The 23132-nt window shown below is 45.2% G+C and overlaps 1 protein-coding gene across 22 annotated transcripts in view; it reads left to right on the forward strand.

Annotated features, from left to right (window-relative positions):
- The window catches only part of LOC126538778 (uncharacterized), a 353978-nt gene that overhangs the window by 307453 nt on the left and 23393 nt on the right, over positions 1-23132 (forward strand). For 13 of the 22 annotated variants that reach the window (XM_072289734.1, XM_072289735.1, XM_072289736.1 and 10 more), the window contains one exon: positions 17972-18178. In XM_072289734.1, the coding sequence (XP_072145835.1) occupies positions 17972-18178 (207 nt within the window). Of the gene's footprint in view, positions 1-5951; positions 6245-7734; positions 9047-14776; positions 15254-17971; positions 18179-23132 lie in introns of those variants that run through there. The other 9 variants (XM_072289747.1, XM_072289746.1, XM_072289749.1 and 6 more) reach the window with 4 other exon arrangements.

The raw sequence follows: 23132 nt of genomic DNA on the forward strand, positions 1-23132 counted from the left end.
CCGAACAGGAGGCCATATTTATTTATTTATTTATTTATTTATTTAGATGTACCTTTGAGGCCTTCGAGAAGGCATAGTGTAAGGGGGGAAATATGGTGACATGTTAGTATGGAATCGGGAAAGAAATAAACATCAGCATAATGAAAGGAGTACGCACAGAACATGGAAAATTTATACATTAGCAAATACAATATGTAGAGCAATAACAATAAATGGTAAACAACAACATAATAGCATAATAACATTGTAAACGTTTTAGCATGTTATACAGTAGTAAGTATTGTGAAAAAATTGGGAGCACTGAAATTCTTTAACATTGTAGAAAAAATGCAAGAAAATTACAAAAGACATGATGTGTTTAGACGGTTGAAACGGCATATTGATCGGTTAGCAGATTGCGAAATGCAGTGTGTTTCGATTGGCATGCAATGGTATCTGGTAGTGCGTTCCATAAATGGACCGCACGGGGCAAAGCTCAAAAATTAAAAGCGCGTGTGTTGCCATAAATTCGGGTGTAGCTGAACTGATTGTTCAGTCGTTGTGATGTCAAGGATGCTTTTTTCAGGTTTGATAAGTTTAGGCCAACTGTGTGAACAAATCTATGAAATAATAATAGAAGGGAAATATCACGGCGAGTAGTTAGTGGTTGCAACGAAAGATCGATTTTTATTTGGGTTACAGTTGACTGGTTACTATAATTTTTAGACATGAAACGGCTCGCTCTATTCTGGATGCTCTCCAGGAGTTCGATGAGGTAATTTTGATGAGGAGACCATATACAAGAGGCGTACTCAATTTGTGGCCGTACAATAATTACGTAAGCTAGTTTTCGTAGTGGTAAAGGCGCACTTCTTAAGTTGCGGCGCAGAAATCCTAATGATCTGGAGGCATTAGCTGAAATGGAGGTGATGTGTTTAGTCCATGAAAGATTGTGTGTAAGGAGCACTCCTAAGTACTTATATTCTGTGGTGTGGTCAACTATGTTATAATCCAGATGATAAGATAAGCGAGAGTTAACAGTTTTTCGAGAAAAGGAAACTACTTTGCACTTCGACAGGTTTAGGGACATGAGCCACGTAACACACCAATCACTGATATGTGCAAGATCATTTTGGAGTGCCGTGTGGTCAGAGGGACAGTTAATTGAACGGTATACAATGCAGTCAGCAAATAATCGTACAGAAGATGATATATTGTTAGGCAAGTCGTTAACGTAAATTAAAAAGAGAAGAGGCCCAAGTACACTGCCTTGAGGTGCACCAGAGGTGACGTCAGGGAGGCCAGAGGAAAAGTTAGCAACAACAGTGAACTGTTTGCGATTAGTAAGAAAATTACGAATCCATGATAGGGTTAGTGAGTCGAGTTTAATTGCTGAGAGCTTTGATATCAGGCGACTGTGAGCTACACGATCGAATGCTTTCGAGAAATCCAAAAAGATGCAGTCAATTTGTTTATTACTGTTCATATCAAAGTGTAAGTCTGCCGTGAATTCTCGTAGTTGGGTTTCGCAAGAAAATCCTTTTCGGAAACCATGCTGTTTTGGGTAAAAAAAGTTATTACATTCAAGATGAGAATATATATGGGATGCGATAATGTGTTCAAGCACTTTGCAGCAAATGCATGTTAGTAGTAACATGCTAATGTTAGTAGTAATGTGACATACCTTTGCATAATACAATGCAGCGTGATTAGAATAAATCGCCAATTCTGACCAATAATAAAAAACTTCCAACAAATAATGCAAACTATCGAAAGCAATTTATAATCAAAATTATACTGAGGCCTTTTATCTTCCCTGATGCTTTCCTTTCTCGAGTGTTTACCTAACTGATTTTTCATGGAAGTAATCAAACTAGATAAGGTCTGCCATACCATGAGCAGTAAAGCAGAAGTAAAGAAAGCCTTGGGAGCTATGCAACGGGGGAAGGCAGCTGGGGAGGATCACATAACAGCAGATTTGTTGAAGGATGGTGGGCAGATTGTTCTAGAGAAACTGGCCACCCTGTATACGCAATGCGTCATGACCTCGAGCGTACCGAAATCTTGGAAGAATGCTAACATAATCCTAATCCATAAGAAAGGGGATGCCAAAGACTTGAAAAATTAAAGACTGATCAGCTTACTGTCAGTTGCCTACAAACTCTTTACTAAGGTAATCGCAAATAGAATCAGGAACACCTTAGACTTCTGTCAAGCAAAGGACCAGGCAGGATTCCGTAAAGGCTACTCAACAATAGACCATATTCACACTATCAGTCAGGTGATAGAGAAATGTGTGGAATATAATCAACCCTTATAGAGTGTAACCCCGTTCATATGTTTTTCACCGGACCGAGGAAAAAAAACGTAACAGCCGGGAAAATGCAACAGTGAGGAAAGCTCCGAAAATGAATGAAAAAAGTGCAGCTTCAACTATATACAATTTATTTCCACGGAGTGCGCTTAGGACTTAAGAAGAGTCTAAAATGGTGGCTTGCCATTTCTTTCGCTCACTAGAAATCACCACACGTTTCTCAATAGCCTGGAAGGCCGCATTGCTGTCAGCGTTGCTGTGAGGTGCGACGTATCTGCGAAGGAGGTCCAGAGCCGCGACGGCTTCTCCAAAGCTAGGATTTGGCAGCTCCCCGGCATCATGCGGCTCGTGCTCCTCCTCGTCACCGCGCCAGGAAACGGCAACGGACGAATTAATATCCGCGGGAAATTTTGCCCTCTTTGGCGTAATCACGATAACGTGCTAACGTTTGTTTAGTATTGCTGCGGAGCGCGCGCGTCCGAGCAGCCCAATTGCATGGTTTCGCGATAAATGTAAACAAGAGAGGAGAGCTGGCCCGATAGGCGGAGCAACGCCAACTTCCGGCTTCTCTTTAGCTATAGCTTCCCGAAGAGTGACGTCAGGGCCTCTCCTGAGTTTCCTTCCTCCGTGAGTCGACCCGCCCAACAAACCATGCGGTGACCGTAATCACAGTGATGATAGTGAGAGCATTTTTCACGAATGGCCACCTAGTGGCGGCCTCTCGAACTGGCGTGCGGCTTCTTGCAGCCAGTTCAATAGCCAAGCCCGGTCAAAACTAGTCAAAATCCAAAATGGCGGTTGGAGCGCGTTGCCTACTTTAGCCCAGGCGGGATCGGGTTGCGATGCATCATGCGCGAACGTTTTCACAGCTACTACGTAACAGCGGGGTTCCTTATACATTGGATCCTATGGAAGCTATGCCCGGACTGGATGAAAGCGACGTAACAGCCGGGAAAATGCAGCAGTGAGGAACGTAACAGCGGGGTTCTACTGTGTATAGCTTTCATTGATTACGAAAAAGCGTTTGATTCTGTCGAAACCTCAGCAGTCATGGAGGCATTACAGAATCAGGGTGTAGACGAGCCGTATGTAAAAATACTGAAAGATATTTATAGCGGCTCCACAGTCACTGTAGTCTTCCATAAAGAAAGCAACAAAATCCCAATAAAGAAAGGCGTCAGGCAGAGAGATGATCTCTCCAATGCTATTCACAGCGTGTTTACAGGAGGTATTCAGAGACCTGTATTGGGAAGAATTGGGGATAAAAGTTAATGGAGAATACCTTAGTAACTTGCGATTCGCTGATGATATTGCCTTGCTTAGTAACTCAGGGGACCAATTGCAATGCGTGCTCACAGACCTGGAGAGGCAAAGCAGAAGGGTGAGTCTAAAAATTAATCCGCAGAAAACTATAGTAGCGTTTAACAGTCTCGGAAGAGAACAGCAGTTTACGATAGGTAGTGAGGCACTGGAAGTGGTAAGGGAATACATCTTCTTAGGGCAGGTAGTGACCGCAGATCCGGATCGTGAAACTGAAATAATCAGAAGAATAAGAATGGGCTGGAGTGCGTTTGGCAGGCATTCTCAGATCACGAACAGCAGGTTGCCATTATCCCTCAAGAGAAAAGTGTATAATAGCTGTGTCTTACCAGTACTCACCTACGGGGCAGAAATCTGGAGGCTTATGAAAAGGGTTCTACTTAAATTGAGGACGTCGCAACGAACGATGGACAGAAGAATGATGGGTGTAACGTTAAGGGATAAGAAAAGAGCAGATTGGGTGAGGGAACAAACGCGAGTTAATGACATCTTAGTTGAAATCAAGAAAAAGAAATGGGCAGGACATGTAATGAGGAGGGAAGATAACCGATGGTCATTAAGGGTTACGGAGTTGATTCCAAGCAAAGGGAAGTGTAGCAGGGGGCGGCAGAAAGTTAGGTGGGCGGATGAGATTAAGAAGTTTGCAGGGACGACATGGCCACAATTAGTACATGACCGGGGTTGTTGGAAGAGTATGGGAGAGGCCTTTGCCCTGCAGTGGGCGTAACCAAGCTGATGATGATGATGGTACTATGAGCACAATGTCCTCTTTTTGACAAAAGCTGCTAAAACGTTCAAAATTTCATATCTTCGAAGAAATTAAAGTTCATGAATGCAATCTGCAAAATGTGCCTCCAAAAAACACTCCTGCATGTTATGACTCGTTATGAACTCCCATAAAACCATAACTAATCCACTTGCGCAGCTTGGATGTGACCTTCCAAACTGTATGAATGAGAAGAAAGTGGGTTAACTGAGGGGCCTGGTCCTTATTAATCGTATCATGAGAAGCCAAGAAACAGAGACACCAAGGAAAACATAGGGTAAATTACCTGTACCTATTAATTGAAATAAAGAAATTATAAATTAATGGCAATGAAAGTGGATGAAAAAACAACTTGCCACAGGTGCGGAATGATCCCACATCTTTGCTTTATGCATGCGATTCTCTAACCAATTGAGCTACTGCGGCATGGTTTCCCCATCCGCTTTCTTGCGTATTTATGTGTTACTACGAGAACTAACCTTGGGAGTGTTAGCCAGCGTCACCACTCTCAAGCCTTGTTGGCGGATGTTCCAAACTTTTTGCAACACTAACCCTGTTTGCTTTACTATTCTACATGTGTTGTGACATAAACTTTCCGTTTGTAATTGGGGATCTAACGTGAGCCGAAAATGCTCACAACCTAATAATATTTTGTGTTATTCCTTATGCTTCTTAAGCATTGATCGTGCAACCAAGCTAAATACAGCACGAATCAAAAGAACAAAACAATTTGCAACCTGTCTGTCTGATTTCATATTTCAGACGAGCTCGAGAGAGTCGTGTATTTCGCGGCTTTTGCAAAGCGCTATCTTGGAAGAAGGCAAAAGCCTCTAATTTGCCTGACTCACCTCGTAGCTACAACTTTAGGACAGCAGCCTCCAAGTACTTAGAGAAGATTGCATTTACAGACCCACACACGCACTGGTCCCTTAGGTGCTAGGCATTTGCCTTTCTTTGCCCCGTGAGTGACTGGCCCTTGTAGCAGCCTACAGGACGCTTGCCTTTCTCCCTCTGCTTACAAAGAGACGGCTGCAGTGCGGTTAGGTGACTGTTACTACGTCTGAATCTTCATGAAGCTCTCCTTGCGATGTGCATCATGCCGATCTCCGCAAATGCCTAAGCTTGGGATTTATCGTCCATCGCCTTTTTCACAGTCTCGGGCTGGATCCTGACCGTCATGCATTTGTGTCTGTTGCCTTGTCGCTTCACATGTTTGGTTCCATACTCCTTACCCCGTCTGCCTTTCTCATCTTGGGCCTATCCCTTTGCTTCACCATCTGCTCTGACGTATGCAAACAGCCATAGGCAACTTTTCCTGGCAGGCTGGCCGAACTTGCCGCCTACGTATGCACTTGGCCTAATGGGCCCTCCGTTTCTTGCGCGGAAAACCCGCCGCTGTCTACTGCCTTCCCCTCGCTTCCGGCTACCAGCAAGTTTGACTCATCACTGCGCTCAACTATCTCAGGAATCATTCCATGGTCCTCTGACTGTTGCTCAATAGGGAATACGCCTATCAGTCTCCGAGTTTCCTTCCATGTTTTTGCCGTAAAAGACCCCATATTGGAGAAGGGTTCTCCTCGTTCTGTCAGCGTTTGCTCCGACCTATTTGATTATCAATAGGTTACTTGCTCTGGTAGGCTGGCCAATATTGCTGCCTCCATACACACCTGGCTGTTCAGTGAAAGCTGTCCCATATATGGCTGCAGGTTCTTGTCGGAGTCCTGAGCTATGACAAATACCACCCGCTTCTCACAGCTCCTGGCTATGTGGTCTTTTCCTCTGCAGTTGTAATACACAACTCTCTTCCGCGCCTCCAACGTGTGTACACCATCAGCGGGGCATCTTCGTTTCTTCTGCTACTTTAGGTGCGTCACCCTCTTTCTCTTTATGTGTGCTGGGGGAATTTGAAGTCTCCGGTTTAAAATGCCTACGGAAATACTTGTTACCCTTTGGCTTCCGGGAGCCATATCGTGCTTTGTCGCTTGTTTCTGATTGTCACGACTTACTTCGGAAACTTCGGAGCGTGCGGTAATGCTTGGCGAGTTCTGCTACTCTCTCTTTTTGCCCTTCGAGGTCGGTTTGAAATGCTAGACAGAAGGGTCTAAAGAAATCCTTCTTAGAGCCCTATCGTAGTCTCGCACTTTGTCCTCAGACAAGCAGTTCATGAAACAGCGATACTGAACAAGATTAGTGCTGGTAATCTCTTATTCCACAAGTCCCGGCTGACACCCTCTTTCTCAGTAAAACTTCATTTGGGCCTAGTTGGTGCATAATTCTGAACTTAAACTTACAGCGCAAACACCCAAGACGGACCACAACAGGAATATACGACACTCTTTCAAAACCGGCGAGGAAATTAACTATATCCTTCTCTACCATGAAAGTGTGGAACTGGAATCGCGCTATTTGCCATCTAAGTATCTGACTTTTCTGCTGAAGCTCTTCCATTCCAAAAAAAAATGCCATTGTGCTGCCTCCTGCACATGCCTCTGGTGTGTTTCTGCTTCATCTTTGCATCATTTTGCCTCTTCATGCTCGCGCTTTTCTGCTGCACGCTTGCGCCTTTCTGCCTCTTCATGCTGACGCCTCACACGCCTCTTCTTCTTCACATTCGCACCTCTCTCGCCTCTCTCCTGCTACATGCTTGCACTCCTCTGCCATCTGCTTTCTTTCAACAATGGTTTCCCAAGCCTCTTCAGCTTCCTGGACCGTCACATCTTCTGCGTTCATGACGTCGAGAACTGCTTCTTGTGTTGTTGCGGAGCTGGCGAGAATGCCCAACTCTTTGCAAATTAGAAGGAGGTCCTGCGCTTTGAATTTCTCCATGGCGAATTTTTTAGCTTTCAAAATTTCATTCTTCCTTAAAACTGAAATTTGCTATTTAAGGAGGGTGAATTTGGAAAACAATCCCCACCAGAAAACACAAACATACTCTCCTAGCATCTGCTTACTTGTACTAGCAAGAGTTCTGGTGACTGTCGCGTGGTTGGTGCCGCGCGGGGCACGAGCACGCAGGGACGGACCGAAACGTACGGCCACTTGCTTGGACGAAAAGGGAATGCCCCTTCTTTATTGGGCCCGAACATATATACAGACACACACACAGGTCACAGGGGGCGCCACACTCTGGTGGCAGCCTAACAGACGAGTCTGATCTGTGGCGACCTCTACAGTGAGATGAAGAGCAAACATCAGGCAATAGCTAGCCCATCCTTATCACTATTAGGAGACTGCAGAATTTCTTGTTCTTCATGCTCTCTTTTTTACAAAATAATTTTCCTTGTCTCACCAGCCTCCTCCCAACTCCTCTCCTCATTCTGCAAAAGCTCTAATTGCTACCTTTTGCCTTTCGCAGGGCCAACCGAAATGCTCATCTGCTCATGACTTTCAAGGAGTTCTTGGATTTGCAACTTCTCCATGCTCACAAAGCACCCTGTGTTTCTTCCCCACTAGCAATCAGCCCACGAGACACTATATTCTTGGTGTATGTAATAAAATAACTAACAACACCAAACACTATTACGGATTGCCTGCGCTATGAGTCTGGCGAAAAGAGAAGCAAACATGTAGCACTCACCACGCCAATGTAGTCGATGCCGATCGATCTCATAAGCTGCCTGCCTGTATTGTAAGGTCGGTTCCATTGTGGTGCCGTGCCAGGTGCCGAGAGAAAGATGGGTTCCGAGCGACAGTTACGAGAACAAGAAAAGCTTTTATATTCAGAAGTACATGGTTGAGTTTTATACACAGGGCTCTTAACTTTCAGACCACACTACGTGCTAGAGTGTGTATGTCCGAGCTTCTTCCTTCTTGCATCCGTCCCAGTCCACCTTTTATGCTGTTTATTTCCCTCTTTCCCTCGTCAAGGGATTTCACAGGACAATCACAAACGCCTTACCATTCACCACCTCCTGCTCCCAACATTGCACAATACGAGGTGGCTTCCACATGGCAAACTGAACCGGCCATTGATGCCTTTCCCGGTAGTTCTCGACAATGACCCTCTCATCAATCAGTGACCTCTGCGTGATGGTCAGGAGAGGGTGACATTGTTATCTTGAAGCGAGCTGTCATTTCTGGGTGCTCGAAAGCCAAAGATCTGGAACATGACTACCTGTCCGTAAGACTCATGATGCTGATTGAGCTTCCTTCAGTGAACAATGAGGTGGGATCAGCACCTGTGATTGCCGCATGTCTGCAGGTGAAGCATCCTTTTGTTCTGACTGATCGTCAGGCACAACAGCAACAAGTTGGTGACCGTAAGGGTTGCCGAACAAGTTCTGCAGCTTTTGTTTAAGTGTATCTCAACTGGTGAGCTCGTCTGCGTGTGTCCTAAGCCATACTTGAGCTGTGCAATCCACCGAGGTAAAATACTATGTTGGCAAGCATGACAGTTGAGTCGCACTGGTTATTGGTGCTGACGCGTTGGTACAGGCTGATGCAGTCATCGACGTCTTCCCCATCTTTCTCCAAGAATATGCCAAGATCACGTGGAGTGGAGAGTGCGATGTGCCTCGTTGGAGTAGCAGCAGGTGTCAGAGCCGGTTGAGTCGAGCTGTCATCTCCGGGAGCCGTGACGGAAGGCTCGATGTACCATCCACTGCGAGCCCCATGACGAGGACAGGGCATGTCTACCTCCACCAAATATGTTACATGGGAAGTCGCAGGCAAGAAGCTACATACAAGTTTATTTACAAAATGAATACGCTGCACTTTGCCAAAAGACAACAGCCCATACTAGTAGTCTCTAGTTGTCGTCATCTTCACAGTGCTGGCCTCTTCTCTATCATAGCTATTGGTCCGTAACAATATTGATGATTCTGAAAACTGGGAGTTCTGTCATGATGAAGGTTGTATCCAGTGGCCATACCTATCAATGGAAAAAGTGTTAGGGGCCCTTTTTTACCATTAACTGCTGTTTTGAAAAAGGCGGGCTTTATGCACTAGAGCAAAACCCCCATGGTAGTGATAGCATCATGGTGGAAGCTGCTAACATAACCGAGCCCTGGGAGCACGTCACTGTTTCTAGCCTCTTTGTTGCTTTCTAGCCTCTCTATATTTAAAAAAAAAATCTGATAAGTGGTAATGCAAGCCCATCTGTATTCATGAATAAAAAATGCATGTTTACCTGCAGTAAATATGTTTGGTCACTTTATTGTCACTATGAAAAAGTTGAGATAACTTTTCTGCAAAATTTGTTAGTCTGAGATTTTAAATCTACAGTAAAAATATTCAACACTGAGGGTTCACATTTGGGGGAAAAATACTCTCGATGGTTTAAGAGGAAGATAATTGGTGGTGCATCGATTCTTTTGAGATGATTGGCAACTTTAATGTCATTAGCAGTCCGATAATTGGTGCACGATTGTTGATTGTATGTTAAGTAGTAATATGAAAAGTGCTTACACCTGGGACCCAATTTGGCGTCAAAGTGGTTCAATAAAGAGCAGCACGTACTGAGTGGCTGTGAAACACCTGAACAAGGCGTAGGTGAGTGCCGAATTGGAACATATCTATTTCGGTGTATCTACTATTTTATTCTTATAAGCAGTTATGCAACCCATCTGTATCTGTATTGAAAAATAAACAATGCATACTTTTCTACGAAAAATATTAATTGCCACTTTATAGTCTCTCTGAAAAAAAAGTGTTAACTTTTTTGCAATATAGGTCAGTCTGAAGATGTTAAACCTGCAATAAATAAGAACTTAACCCGGAGTGGTCGCACTTGGAGAAAAAAAATAGGCCTTAATTGGATTAAGATGAAGCAAAATGGTGGTGCATCCATTCTTTTGAGATGATTGGTGACCTTAATGTGGTTAGCAATCTTATGATTGGCGCACAATTGTTGGTTATGGTAGCGGTAGGGGTAGTGTTGGTAGTGGTGTCAAAGAGTTTCATTCAACACTGGCACATGCACAATGACCCAACTTGGCATCAAAGTGAAGAGCAGCATGTACAGTCGACAACAGATTGAAATGAACCACGGCTTAGGCGGCTGGAGCAGCTGCAGGACCGCACCATGGCGCTGCTATCGCGCGCTCACGATGAGAGTACCCAGAGTGACGTCAAACTTCGTCTCCGCATCCTTGTTTTCGCGCTGGTGCTTGTCGTGCTTAATAAATTTCAAGTGCGGCGTTCGGCCATTCTGCTACTGACAGTCGGGATGAAAGGACGCGGTAATGCCAGTAGTTTCGCCAGCAGTAGAATGCCAGTAGACTCGCGAGTAGTTCAGCACTTTGCGCTGTCGTGCAGTAGTGGATGGCCGCAAGTCATCAAAGCGCCGCAGTGTGAAGGAACCGGAACCCGATGTTATTTTTTTCCTTTTCTTCCTTTTTTTTCTCAGCAATGTTCAGTTGCGGACACAATAAAATGGAGCATGGCTTCAGTTCAAGAACGCGGACCAGTGCCAACTAGTGAAAAGGGCAGCTGGTGTTGAGACGTCTGCTCTCGCATGTCCGTCCTTTTTAGCTTGCAGTTTCTCCAAGCCTTTAGCATCACCTTAGGACTCTTTATTCATAGAGAACAGTGCGAGATGATGCCGCTGTAACTGCAATGTTTGATGCGCTGCTGGAATAGGTGTTCGGGGGCGCAATTGTTCTCCGTGCCCAGCTTGCGCTGCAGCTTACGGTTGGCACCTTAAAGGGACCCTCACCAGGCCCCATAGCAAATTTTTGTTATATGGTGGAAGTTATTACGTGTCCTCTAGGGAGCATTCTGCCGCAGAAAATTTTCAAATCGGCTCATTAATAGCTGAGATAGAAATATTTCAGTGCCACAAACCCATGATTTCTGCAGGCGGGCTTTACTGCCAAGCAAGACAGTCTCTCTACTCGCCCTGTCTAGCCTGCACAAGCAAAATTCCTTCCCTGCATTCTCCTATAATGGACCTCGAGGATCGCGTGACGCATACGTTTTTCTCACTTTTTTTTTCACTGCTATGCACTTCTGTGACAACATCGTGCGCGAGCTGTTCTGTCGTTCATGCAGCGCACAAATATTCCACGCTATGTGCAAGGAAACCGTACTAGTGGCATAATTCAGTGCTATGCTAATACTGAGGCAGAACAAGTGGATCGCAGGGAATGATCACGCACTGGAACACAGTAGAACATGGCACAGTTTCGGTACCTGCGCACGTGACTGCACGACCGTGGGAACAAGCAGACGAAGCGGAAGTACATTTCTCTTGCTTCGGTGCGAAGTAAAGCAAAAAACACACAAACATTCGGTTTGTGTGTTTTATTATTTCTCTAAACTTCAATTCGTCAATTCAAGCAAGAGAACACACAAATAACAGATGGTGCCTTCAATAATTCTCAGTCACGCGTCGCCACGAGCTCCGTCACACTGCAGACACGACTACGTAGGTGCAGGGACGGAAGTATATCATCCTCCGGCTTGGAGCGCGGCGGCTGCGAGAAGGAAAAATGGCGTTCGGTTTGAAATTTCGTATCTTTCCGCGGCACATGGCAATGAAATGCTTTGCAGACACGATTGTTATCACACACTGTATGCTCTGCGCTTGTCAGCTCAAATTGGCCAGACCTGGTGAGGGGCCCTTTAAGCAAGAAAATTTATCACACTGATTTTTCCAACAAAGTCAAAAGTTGCCTGCATCCATCATCTACTTACAGCGAAAAAAGTTTCCAGTTCATCCTGACTCAGAAAATGTCCAATGACCCGATCGAGGCAATGTTTGGCTTTCTGCACCGCATTGCCGGGTACAATGACATGCTGGACGTATGGAGTGCAGCATGTGTCCTGGAAAAGATGCTGAAGACCAGAATCGTGTCAGCTTCAAGTGGAAGCAATGTTAAGAGCTTGACCACGTTCTCATCGCAGCATCTTATTCTTATTGAACAGGAATTGCATGGTGCGACAAGCACCTTTGATGAGGTCCTGAACATGGCAGCGCAGGGGTTAAAAAACTGCCTTTCACCGCGACCATTTGTCTCCACCCCTCAGATCGCCAGCGTGGCCATGATTGGCAGATACATTGTGCGTGCGGCGAGTGAGCACATTCCCTGCGCAGGCCGTATAGCATTCCTACGGCGAGCAAAAAGCAGCACTCCTAAGCACGGGCCCATCGCTCATCGAGACTGTGGTGGCCTATTTTATCAATCTCGGGAACTGCTGAATCTGCTCATAGGTCTTCGGAGATTCGTGGAATGTGTGCTTCCTCATTGGAGGCCCGTCGCGAAGCCCTTGAACTTTACGCACAGAGGATTGTGCAAGAGCCCATGAGCCTACCAGTGATGAGCTGTGGAAACACCGACACTGACCACCGCAAAGAGCTGCTGCTGCTTCTAAGTTCCAGGAAGTTTATCAGGCCGCTTTTTAAAAGTTTTGCTCAAGGAGTGGCTGACAGGAATGCGGCCGCCAAACTGCTTGAAAGGAAACCCTCTGTCAGGAAAAGTTCTCAAGTTATAGTAGAAATTTCTGCAAGGAAATGATTGTCGCGATCTTGTCGTGCATCCCTGAAGCATAATTTGTGAGTAATGGAAACAAAGCCTCCTGATTGCTGAAATACCTCTTCTCTACCTTTGCCTCCTCCTTTCCCTACTTTCCTTTTTCCTCCACAGTTGGCATGTCGATGAAGTGCAATACTTCAAAACAGCTGAAGCAGGGTGCTTTGATCATGTTCTGCAGCAAAGGTGAAGTGGACGAGTCGATGAACAGCGCCGAGCTGGATGCCTGCGGGATGTAGTCATTGGACAGTGGTGTGGAGACTTTTGATGAATCGTGGTCGTCATTGGCGAAGAGTAACGAGCAGGGATGTTTGAGGAGACAGCTGCTTGAGCATCATGTCAGCATTCTTCTCATGACTGACTTCATTGTGGCTAAAGACGAGAATGTCATCCATGAGCTTGATGACTCCTGTTAGTCCGATCAAGATTTCGGACTTGCACTTTCCGCAATATTTTTGTGTTGATGTTATGCCGATCGAATGGGAGTCTTGTGAAGCGCAAAATGCCCATTTGGCAACATTTATGTCGTCAGCTCTAGGCAGGGCGGGGAGAGAGGGATTTTGGTGGGAGCCTGAATATGCATTGTCTTCAAACAACTGTTGCCTCGCCTAGCTGTTAACACGCCCTTTTCTTTCCCTGCGCCAGTACATACTTCAGTGTGTTCCATTTACATAACAAAATTTCTTCGTTCTTGAATCAAATGTCTTGTTTGGTTCTTTTTCAAGTTTTTTGTGTTAATTCATAGCAGTGCCTTAACACAAAATAACGTAACAGTACTGAGAACGTGTTCGACGCGTCGAAGCTGCCTGTTGACTTCGTGTCCCATTCATGTTCAGTCAGAAAGAAAGGTATTAAATGTGTAAGATTCAAAAAATATACTTGCTAAGGTGTGCCTCACAGTCTTCTCGGCAATGGTGAACTCAAGGAGCCTGCCCGCCCTGAGCTGCGGACACCATGGTTGTGGCAACCACTACTTCAGACCGGCTCAGCAATGCTAAAGCTGATCGAAAATAAAAGGAATCAGCAGGAATTTTGAGCATACCTTTCTCACCGTTCATTTTTTTAACACTAACAAATCCTGACAAAATTTTAACTTTTTGAAAAGCTGCCAAATTAATGTAATGCTCAAAACTTCAAAACTCATTGCACGACATTGTCGAAAGATGGCTGAATGCTTATAAAAATGCTAGAAACGAGTTGCATCAATGGAAACCATAAATGTTCTGTTATGTCCGAATACACGCAAAAATTAAAGTAAGCGTGTCATATCATTCGCATTACAATATTTCTAATAGCTTCAAAGAAAAATTTTGTGACGAAGCAGGCGTGTGCTCTACGTCGCGCCTCCAGTGCATGTTACAAGCATTCAAGCAACTGCCTCCACAACGTGTGGCCAGATGCACCGCTGTACCGACACAGTGTTGCCAACAGCATCACTCTGGCTCCAGCAGTACAGTTGGGAGCACGACTACGGGGCGATCTGCTCGCATTTTGTGTTGGCAAACCTCTAATGGCAAAATAAGCGACGTCCAAGGCAATATTTTGTTTAGAGGAGGCATTGGTCAGTGCTACACAGATACCGAGGCTGACACAAGTGGATCACGGAGCATGACCACATGCTGGAACAGGCTAGAAAATTATATATATAGTTTCATTGTGTTTACTTGCAACTGAACGATGTGGGAATAAGCAGACAAAACAGAAATACGGTCGAACCTACTTATAACAATATTGATTCAAGTGCCACAAAAAATCCATTGTTATAACCGGGTTCCATGAAAAAGGGGAATGGCGTAGCGGTTCCGAGAAAAATATAATGGCACGAAGGTCAGTTCTCCTCCCCGCCACCTTCCTCCATCTGCCTTCTGATTGTGTTGACTCGATCAACTGTTTAACTCTGCTTCCTGCGCGCTTCGATCGCAGGTTAAGAAGCCGCGACTGTTGGCGTTCAAGAACAGCACTGGTATAACAACTGCAAAGAAGAGTCAAGAGCGGCAAATGACATACGAGCTCCACCGAGGCATCCTTTTGGTGGCCCCAAGAGGCGCCTTTTAAAATATGCGGGAAGGCTGCTATGGCAACATCTCAGCTTGAGAAATCCAGAAGAAATGCTGGAGCCAGATCGCCACAAGCATCTCGCCACGTACCTCCCCACTGGCTTGCTTGAAAAAACCGCATGTCCGTCAGCCTTGCTTGCTTTATGCGAAGTTTGCCGACACCCTTCTCCAAGGCATTTAGGTGCCCCATGTAGGGAAGCGGAAGGTCCCTCGCAAAAACAGGCTCACGAGGGACTGAATCATATGCAGGACCTCGTGCGGGGACAATGTTGACGCAGCCTGCCCTACTCTGTCATCGCTGCCGTCGGTATCTGATGCAAGCATGTTTGCGACGATCGCCTCATCGGTTAGAAGCACTTTGTTTCCAAATTTATAGCAGTGCGCTTTCTTTTCACCGGCAATGTCGTGCATTGCGGATGATCAGTGGGCTGATGAGCCATCTTCTGTTTCAGTGGCATGTCAAACTAGGCTGAGAAACAATCTGGCCAGGAATGAGTTCGATGCAGCGAACAAAGACAAGCATGAGCGACTTAATCCGTTAGCAGAATTGCGCAGAATGAGGGCCAGAGATTAAAGGACCAACTGTGAGGGCCGAGCGAGCAATCTGGGAGCAGCGCCGGCAGCATTGTCAGCGCAGTTGGCACAGTCCAGTCGTGTTTCGGAGGGTGGCGCAGCGCAGATCTATGGGCACAGTTCGTTCGTGTTCGGAAGGGTGGAAATGTGACTGAAGGAATGTGCACGACGCTGGTGTGCATCTCTCATGGGGAGAAGCGCTGGGCGGCTTGCATTTCATCTTTCCTTCTTTCTTTTGAAGGATTTCGCATTTCATTACCTTTTGGTATGGACGCCCAGCAGCCATACTTCATCGTTATAAATGATAATGCGCCATGAGGACATTGAAGTAAGCAGGTTATTTCCCCATAGAAAACTTACAAAAGTTTATGGTGCAGCTGCTTTTCGTTATTATAACCAATATATTGTTGAAACCGGTATAGTTATAAAAAGAGTTCGACTGTACATCTCTCTTGCTGTGGCGCAAAGTAAAACAAACAGCAGACATTCGGTCTGCATGTTATATTATTTCTCTAAACTTTAATTCGTCTCTTGAGACAACAGATTACACAAATAACACATGTTGCCTTGAATAATTCTTGAAGGGTCACATGTCACTATGAGCAACATCACAGCATACACATGTACGTAGGCGCTTTTGTTGGTATAAGTCATCCCCTCATCTTGGAGCGCAGGCCCGTGAGGAAAAGAGTGAAAGGTGTTAAGTTCGAAATTTTAGCTGTTTCCGCGGTGTGTAGTGATGTAATTTTAGCATCCTTGATTATGAGTCCGCATTGTATGCACTGTCCTTGTCAGGTCAAAATGGCCGGACCTCGAGGGGCCCTTTAATGCGAAAGTGGGGGAAAATTGGGTGGGGGAACAGGTGACTGGCAACTATGTCATGAACTCTAGAATTAGAAGATGAGAGATGTGGCAGACTTCATGGAAATAAATTGCCTCTGAGTTATGAATACCTTCTTCTGGAAGCGGAATAACAGGAAGTGGGCCTGGAAAAGTCGTAATGGGGACACAAGAAATGAAATAGATTTTATACTTTGTGCCGACCCTAGCATAGTGCAAGTTGTAGAAGTGTGAGGTCGGGTAAATAGTAGTGATCATAGGTTAGAGAGGTCTAGGATTGTTCCCAATTTGAAAAGAGAAAGACCAAATTAGTTGGGAGGGAGCAGGCCAGCCAACCTAGACACAGTCAGGTTAGAATTAGATAAGAAGACGGGGGTAATTGGAGATCACTGGGACAGGCTGCTCATTGAACAATGGCACATACCGAGTACCACATACCCAGTGACCCTACTTAGCATCAAAGAAGTTTGTTGAATAGCAACACATGCCCATTCTTACATGCTGAGCGACCGAAGTTGGGCCGGCAGTTAGTTTTGAACCCAGTTCCCAGGGACAGCACAGCGACCAAATGCTCTACCCATTTGATCATATTCTACACACAAACCCAAGTTAACAGGAAAGAGGTTATGTGCCGTCATACATACATATGTACAGACCTACCGCTAAATGGGTAAAGTTCTTAAAAAATGCTGTTGCATTGAAAATGAACTTTGGACCAGGAATGTAATGTGTAGGGCAGGTAACCGATGGCCTATCAGGGTTACTGAATTGTTATCAATCGAACTGACATGCAATCCTGGGCAGCAGACAGGTAGTGTGAGGACATAGAAAATTTGCAAGCACGGGATGGTATTGTCACGTAGTAGTGACGGTGAGGAAAGCAGCAATACTACAAATGAGGAAACTAGCATTTTATTGGGTCAACTTGTGCCCTTAAAAAACATGTTATACTCGGAGAACAGTGAAAGTGGCAAACACAATCCGCGATCGGTGAATATCTGAACAGCGGGTGAAGCACGTCGGCTTTTATCGATCAGTTGTCGAATGTTCCTGAGTAGCCGCTGGGACCCGCGTGCCTTCCCACAAAGTTCTACACCATTTGTGTTGTGCATACATGCACTCAGCTTACGCAAGGTTCAGCGACAACAGACAGCAGATAGAAGCATCGATAACATTTTGAAAACTTCCGATACATGTAGACGCGTCCTGCGCTGAGCGATAACACTTTGTAGACGGTAAAAGCGCTCACCCGTAAAAAATAAACGAGGTCATGTGTCAGTATCATCTGGCACAAAACATGGTGTGGCAGGAGACCCTACAGTTGACATTAAATAGGCTGATTGCAATGAGCTTAGGATGGTGCAATAACTTCTAATTAGTTGGACTACACCAATAGCTTTAAAATGCATGAGATGGAAAATTGTCTCAAATATGTTCCGCTGTCATAAGCCTTTCACAAAAGGAGGTTGCCCTGCTTTCGGGTATCCAATGTGGATTGTCCTTTGTAGCCCTTTAGGAATACTGAACCGGAAGGGTTATTTTGTGTTCCTCGGCTTTGCATTGTGAAGTGCTCCTGTATTTATTCTATTGTATTTACCTCTTGTTCTTGATGCTGTAACATGACTGCAATTGCCTCACTTATTTTCTGCAGGCCTCTCAAATGCGATGAGCCTAGCTGAAAGCATCACTGCCAAAATGGCATGCCATGCCCCTTCAAAGATCGGTGGTCAGTTCGAGGTTGGCATGCAGTGCAGCTTGTCTCTCGCTGACAAGTCTGTTGGGTGCTCGTTCAAACCAGTGAGTGAGTCTAGGAGCGTGCAGACTATGGAGGCTGTGGAGCAGTTAAGCTCCACCTCAGGTGGGCAATGACCGGCACTTTTTTTACATTTGCCTGCTTATACGAGCGTGGTAAATGACCAAGTCTGCCTAGCTTGGCACGACTTGCTCAACTGTGTGATGTTCTGTCGCTGAGGATAAATTAGCAGGTATTTTATTGTTGCCTGCATAGTGATTGAGACAAAAGGCAAAAATACTGCCCTATTGAGCACATTGAAGTACCTTAGATGGCAGAGCTTAATCCAGAGCCCTCTTGTCCTGGTGTTGTGGCCCTTACATTGGTCCACGATAATGTTACACCCAGTGAGTCTTTTAGTTATGTATAGATCGGTGTATGAGTGTAAGAACATGAATATAGATCAATGGAGAATGTAAGTTGACCTCTGGAAGTGATGTGAACGAAATTCAAACATAATGCAGTCAACTATAAAACATAACTTGTTTTATCAATATGCTCATTCATTGAGCGACCTGAATATGGCACGGGAACTGTAAGGATTCTTGTCCTGGGACAGGTTTTGGTGACGACATTCCAGAGCACATCATCGGCGATGACTAAGCGGGACTACGCATACGCAACACTGCCCTCAGCCAATGAGCAGCATGCACTGGGCTCCTGAGGTGCACGCCAGCAATCTCTTCAGACGACCTATACGCGTCTTGAGGTGAATGCTGGTTCTGGTCCTCTCCCGTCGATAGCAGCTTCGGGGTTTTTTTTTTCTATGTTTACAGACTGCAGTGGCCGACGGGACCTCTTTTGTACCAACAGTTTGTCCCAGCAGACACTTATTCTTCCTCAGCACTCTTGTTACAATATGCTATCCACCTTTGCTGATGCGAAAAGTGAAGCGTTTTCCCTTTGATAAATGAGGCACTAATGAGCAATTCAAATGCCTTTGCAATGAATTGAATCTGCTGTCATCAGGAGAACTCGTCCACGGTGCTCACTAGAGAATTCCATCACAGTGTCTTCAATTTCACTGTCAACAGGGTAGCCGTTGCACAACAAAACTTCCAGTGAAAATCGACAGTTGCTCTCTATTTTTTATTCATGTGAACCATACGGTACACTGCCACAATCTTGCTTTGCGCATCGACCCATTTTATCACATTGTTTACAAATGCATTTTCAAGCCCTGACATGTTATTTTTGCACAACTCGTGTTTGGACAAAGTTTGCCAATTTGGCATGTTTGCCACAATAATGACAAAAACTATGATCCTTTCTCCACTTTGACAACTGCAAACAAGAAAAATTTATTTTGTTTCACAGTATACTACATGACAGACACAGGAAGATCGTGCTAGTTATTTTGCGACAACTGACCAAAACCCAACCTGTCCTTGGTAATTCAGGTGCGTGCAGTTGCAGCGTAAGATTAGCAGAATGGTTTACAACATGTTTAATACCAGTAAGTCGAATTCGAATATGTTTTTTTTTCACAGCATAATAATGATACAGTCGCCAACTTATTTTTTTTGGACACCCTATTTTCTGGGCCGGCGGGAATACATTAACTTTGCAATATTATTGCCAATTTGCTCCATATAGTTATGTATAATAATAACGAAAATTTTGAATGTTTCGAACTGCTCTCATTTAATTTTTCTGAATTTTTCTCACAATCGCAAGTTTGAAACTACCGAAAATGCAAACAACATCGCTGTCATTTTGTTTTTCTGCAGCCTCAAAGCAGCGTTGCACACTTCTCGCATGCCAATTCAGAGCTACCATTTCAGGTACAGCCTCAATAGGCACCGCTTAATGCACTCTCCCACGTGCCTTTGTGCTCTCATTGCCGTCGGCACTCGTCAGTCGCATATGGCCGTTGGTACTCATTGTATCGCCACACTTGTGCATTGTGGTTTTCTTCAGCTGCATACTGTGATGCTAGGCTTCAACAACCGATTGTCTTCCGTGGTTTCATCGCCAGTTGTTAACAATGGTGCCGACACTGGCTTCATCATCCGCCGCCTTCCGACAAAGGCTTTGAAGTGAGGAAATCATAGCATAGTGACGATGGAAAAGAAGGCCACCATTATCAGGAAAGTGCAAAGGGGCTTGTTGCAATCACACGTCGCAAAAGAATTAGAACTCTCGAAGGAGACAATATCAGTCTACATAAACAAGGTAAAGATTTTGGAAGCCGCTGAGAAATCTTCCCGATCTCGACAGAAGAATGTCAGCCACAGTGCCCACCCAAAACTTGAAGCTATTCTACTGTGACTGAAAGCCATGATCGCCATGTAAGTTCTGGTGTCCGGTGATGTTTTAAATCAAAAGGCTGAAGCCGTAGCACTTCATATGAACATTGAGGATTTTCAACTTAGTGATGGCTGGGTCCAAAATGTTAAGGGGCCCCTCACCAGATGTGGCCATTTTGCGCCGACAAGCACCGTGTATACAATGCGTGCTAGCGATCATGTCTGCTAAGTATTACATCGCTATGTTCCATGGAAAGAGCTGAAATTTCAAACCAAATGCCGTTCGCTCTTCTTCTTGCGAGCTTTGTGCTCCCAGCTGGAGAGTTGACATATTTCTCACAAGTGCGCCTACGTACATTGCACTGCTGTAACGTCACGCATAGTGACACAAGACTCTGTCTGGTCTATGGCGAATTCGCCAGAGAAAGGTGCTCAAGAAAATGACAGGCCAGTGAGTGAGTTAGTGTGGACACTCAAGCAGGGTGGCTCCGTAGTCGCACCTTGGGTCAAGATCAAGCTAAACACAGCGCAGGAGTTGGGGGACAAGGCACAGGAAGGCACCTCAATTCCCACACCATGCAACGTCCGGGGAACAGATGTCAGTGACCGGCCGAATGCTACAACCCAAGTTAGCCCATGATTCATACACACCTGCCCACTTGCCCTACATTGTGCGAAGGGTGTGGCATATTCGGAGCCTGTCCAGTGGCCATCATGCTACCACCCTTGATCCTCCCACCACTGCAGCGAGGAGAGCGAACATCACTTGCGAAGCAGTGTTCGGAACCACAAGCATGGGTGCAACATATCGACGACAGAGTCAAGGCCTCCTGACCATTCACAAACACAAAAAGGTCACAGGCTGCTTCAAACACCGTTGCACGAATGACTACGTTACCACTGAAAAAGACCGCTGCTAGCAGCCACCCCAGTTTCGAACAGACTCGCGTGAGCCATAAGGCTCACGTTCATCGACGAGCAGAGATATTTTCCGTGAACTACACCGCAGAGTCTGCTACCGCCAAAGGCACCCAATGACTCAACATTAGACGACTTAAGTTCGATCGAAATTGCTGCGACACAGTCATGATGTACAGCAGATCGTCATGCTGGTGTATCAGCAAACGCCTTCCTGGCGCCTAAGTCAAGAACAAGGACGACATGGACGAACTGCTATTGATGAACTCATCCAAAAAGAAAAAGAAACAAACCCCTCTGTCAACTCTGCGGCTGCTTGGACATTGTCAGGTGATTCCTGGGTTTCCCTTCCAGCCTGGTGGGATACAAGTAGCAACCGTAGTCGCTGCTGCAGCGAGCGTGTTAGCCTGCTGCAGACTCAGAAAGTGACAAAGTGGGCACATACAACTTGCACCGATTCGACTGCTGGCAGCTGAAGAACTTCGTAAGGACAGTGTGCTTAAAGGAGTCACCAAGAAAACCTGAACAATGCCAATGACTTCCTCATCCACAGCTAACTGAAGAACATCAAATAGAAGGAGTATTGTCATAATCGACCGACTCGTCGATTTCCTCGCACGTAACAGCGTGTTGTGAACAGAAGAAAGGTGACAGAACCATGCGTACAGGTCAGGCAGTACGAGGTTCCATTTATTGCTTCTAAAACATTGGCGATAATTACTCTGCGGTATTAAAAAAATTTAGATGCTGTTCGTATCGGCTTTTGTTTAAAGGCACATGCTCTGAAAGCATCGGTGTTTGCATTAGAAAAAGCCAAGTGCAACACATGACGAGAGAGAAGGCAAAGCGTGCAGTGTGTGGGGGCTTCCTCAAGGTAGAGGAGGCGCCAGGTGAGAACAGGGAGGAAGTCAAGTCAATCGCCAGACATTGTGATGTCGATGCTAGGCTCAAGAAAATCGAGGATTTCCAGCATGAGCTTGCAAAACAGGTCAAAGAGCTAAAAAATTAGCTAACTATGGAGCACGAAGCATTGAAGGCGGTCGAAAAAAGACCTTAAGCAGCCGAAGAAAAGCTGAACAGGGCGGCCATAGTGAACGAGAATGGATGGATAGATGTATACTATGAGCGTCCTCTTTGGAACTTGATGGTGGGTTGTGCCACCAAGCTCATATATTGCCTCATGACCTACCTATGTTAAAAAAAGAAAAGAAAGGAATGAGAAAAAACACCTTGATGAATTCCTATAACCAAACTTTCTGAACCACTATTGTGAACTTTGTTTCCTTATGCGTCCGTTGTTTGTAGTTTCCCTACTTCCACCAATCTTCCAATCGCCTCTTACTAATCTCTATTGCAGACATGTTTCCTTTTCCCCAGCTCTCTCTCAAATGAATAGCATCAAGGAGGCCAATGGTGCCTAAATCGACTGCTGGGCAGATATCTTCATATTCTTATAAAACATGCACCATCGTTTCCTTAGCTTTGGCACAGCAAGCACATGCTTCTTCTTCCTTCTTATATCTCGCTTTATAAGTGCGTATTCTAAGGCATCCTGAGCGCACTTCGAAAAGTAATGAGATTCCCTTTGAGTTATCATAAATTGTTTCTTTCCTAATTTGTTTTTTTTTTAATCTTTAGTAGTTACTCATAGCAGGTTTCCTTTCTATTGCCGCCACCCATGAGATTATCTCGTCTCTCTGACTTTCCGCTTGACGCTCTTTGTTGCCACGTTGCTCACCATACAGGTTGCATACTTGCTGGTAACCTTCCTAGTTCTTTTCCTCCACTGTGAATCAATGTTTTTCCTGTACATATACCTGAACACACTCTCAGCCCATTCACTTTCTTCCATA

The sequence above is a fragment of the Dermacentor andersoni genome, chromosome 8 (assembly GCF_023375885.2).
Source record: "Dermacentor andersoni chromosome 8, qqDerAnde1_hic_scaffold, whole genome shotgun sequence".
Classification (NCBI taxonomy): Eukaryota; Metazoa; Arthropoda; class Arachnida; order Ixodida; family Ixodidae; genus Dermacentor; species Dermacentor andersoni.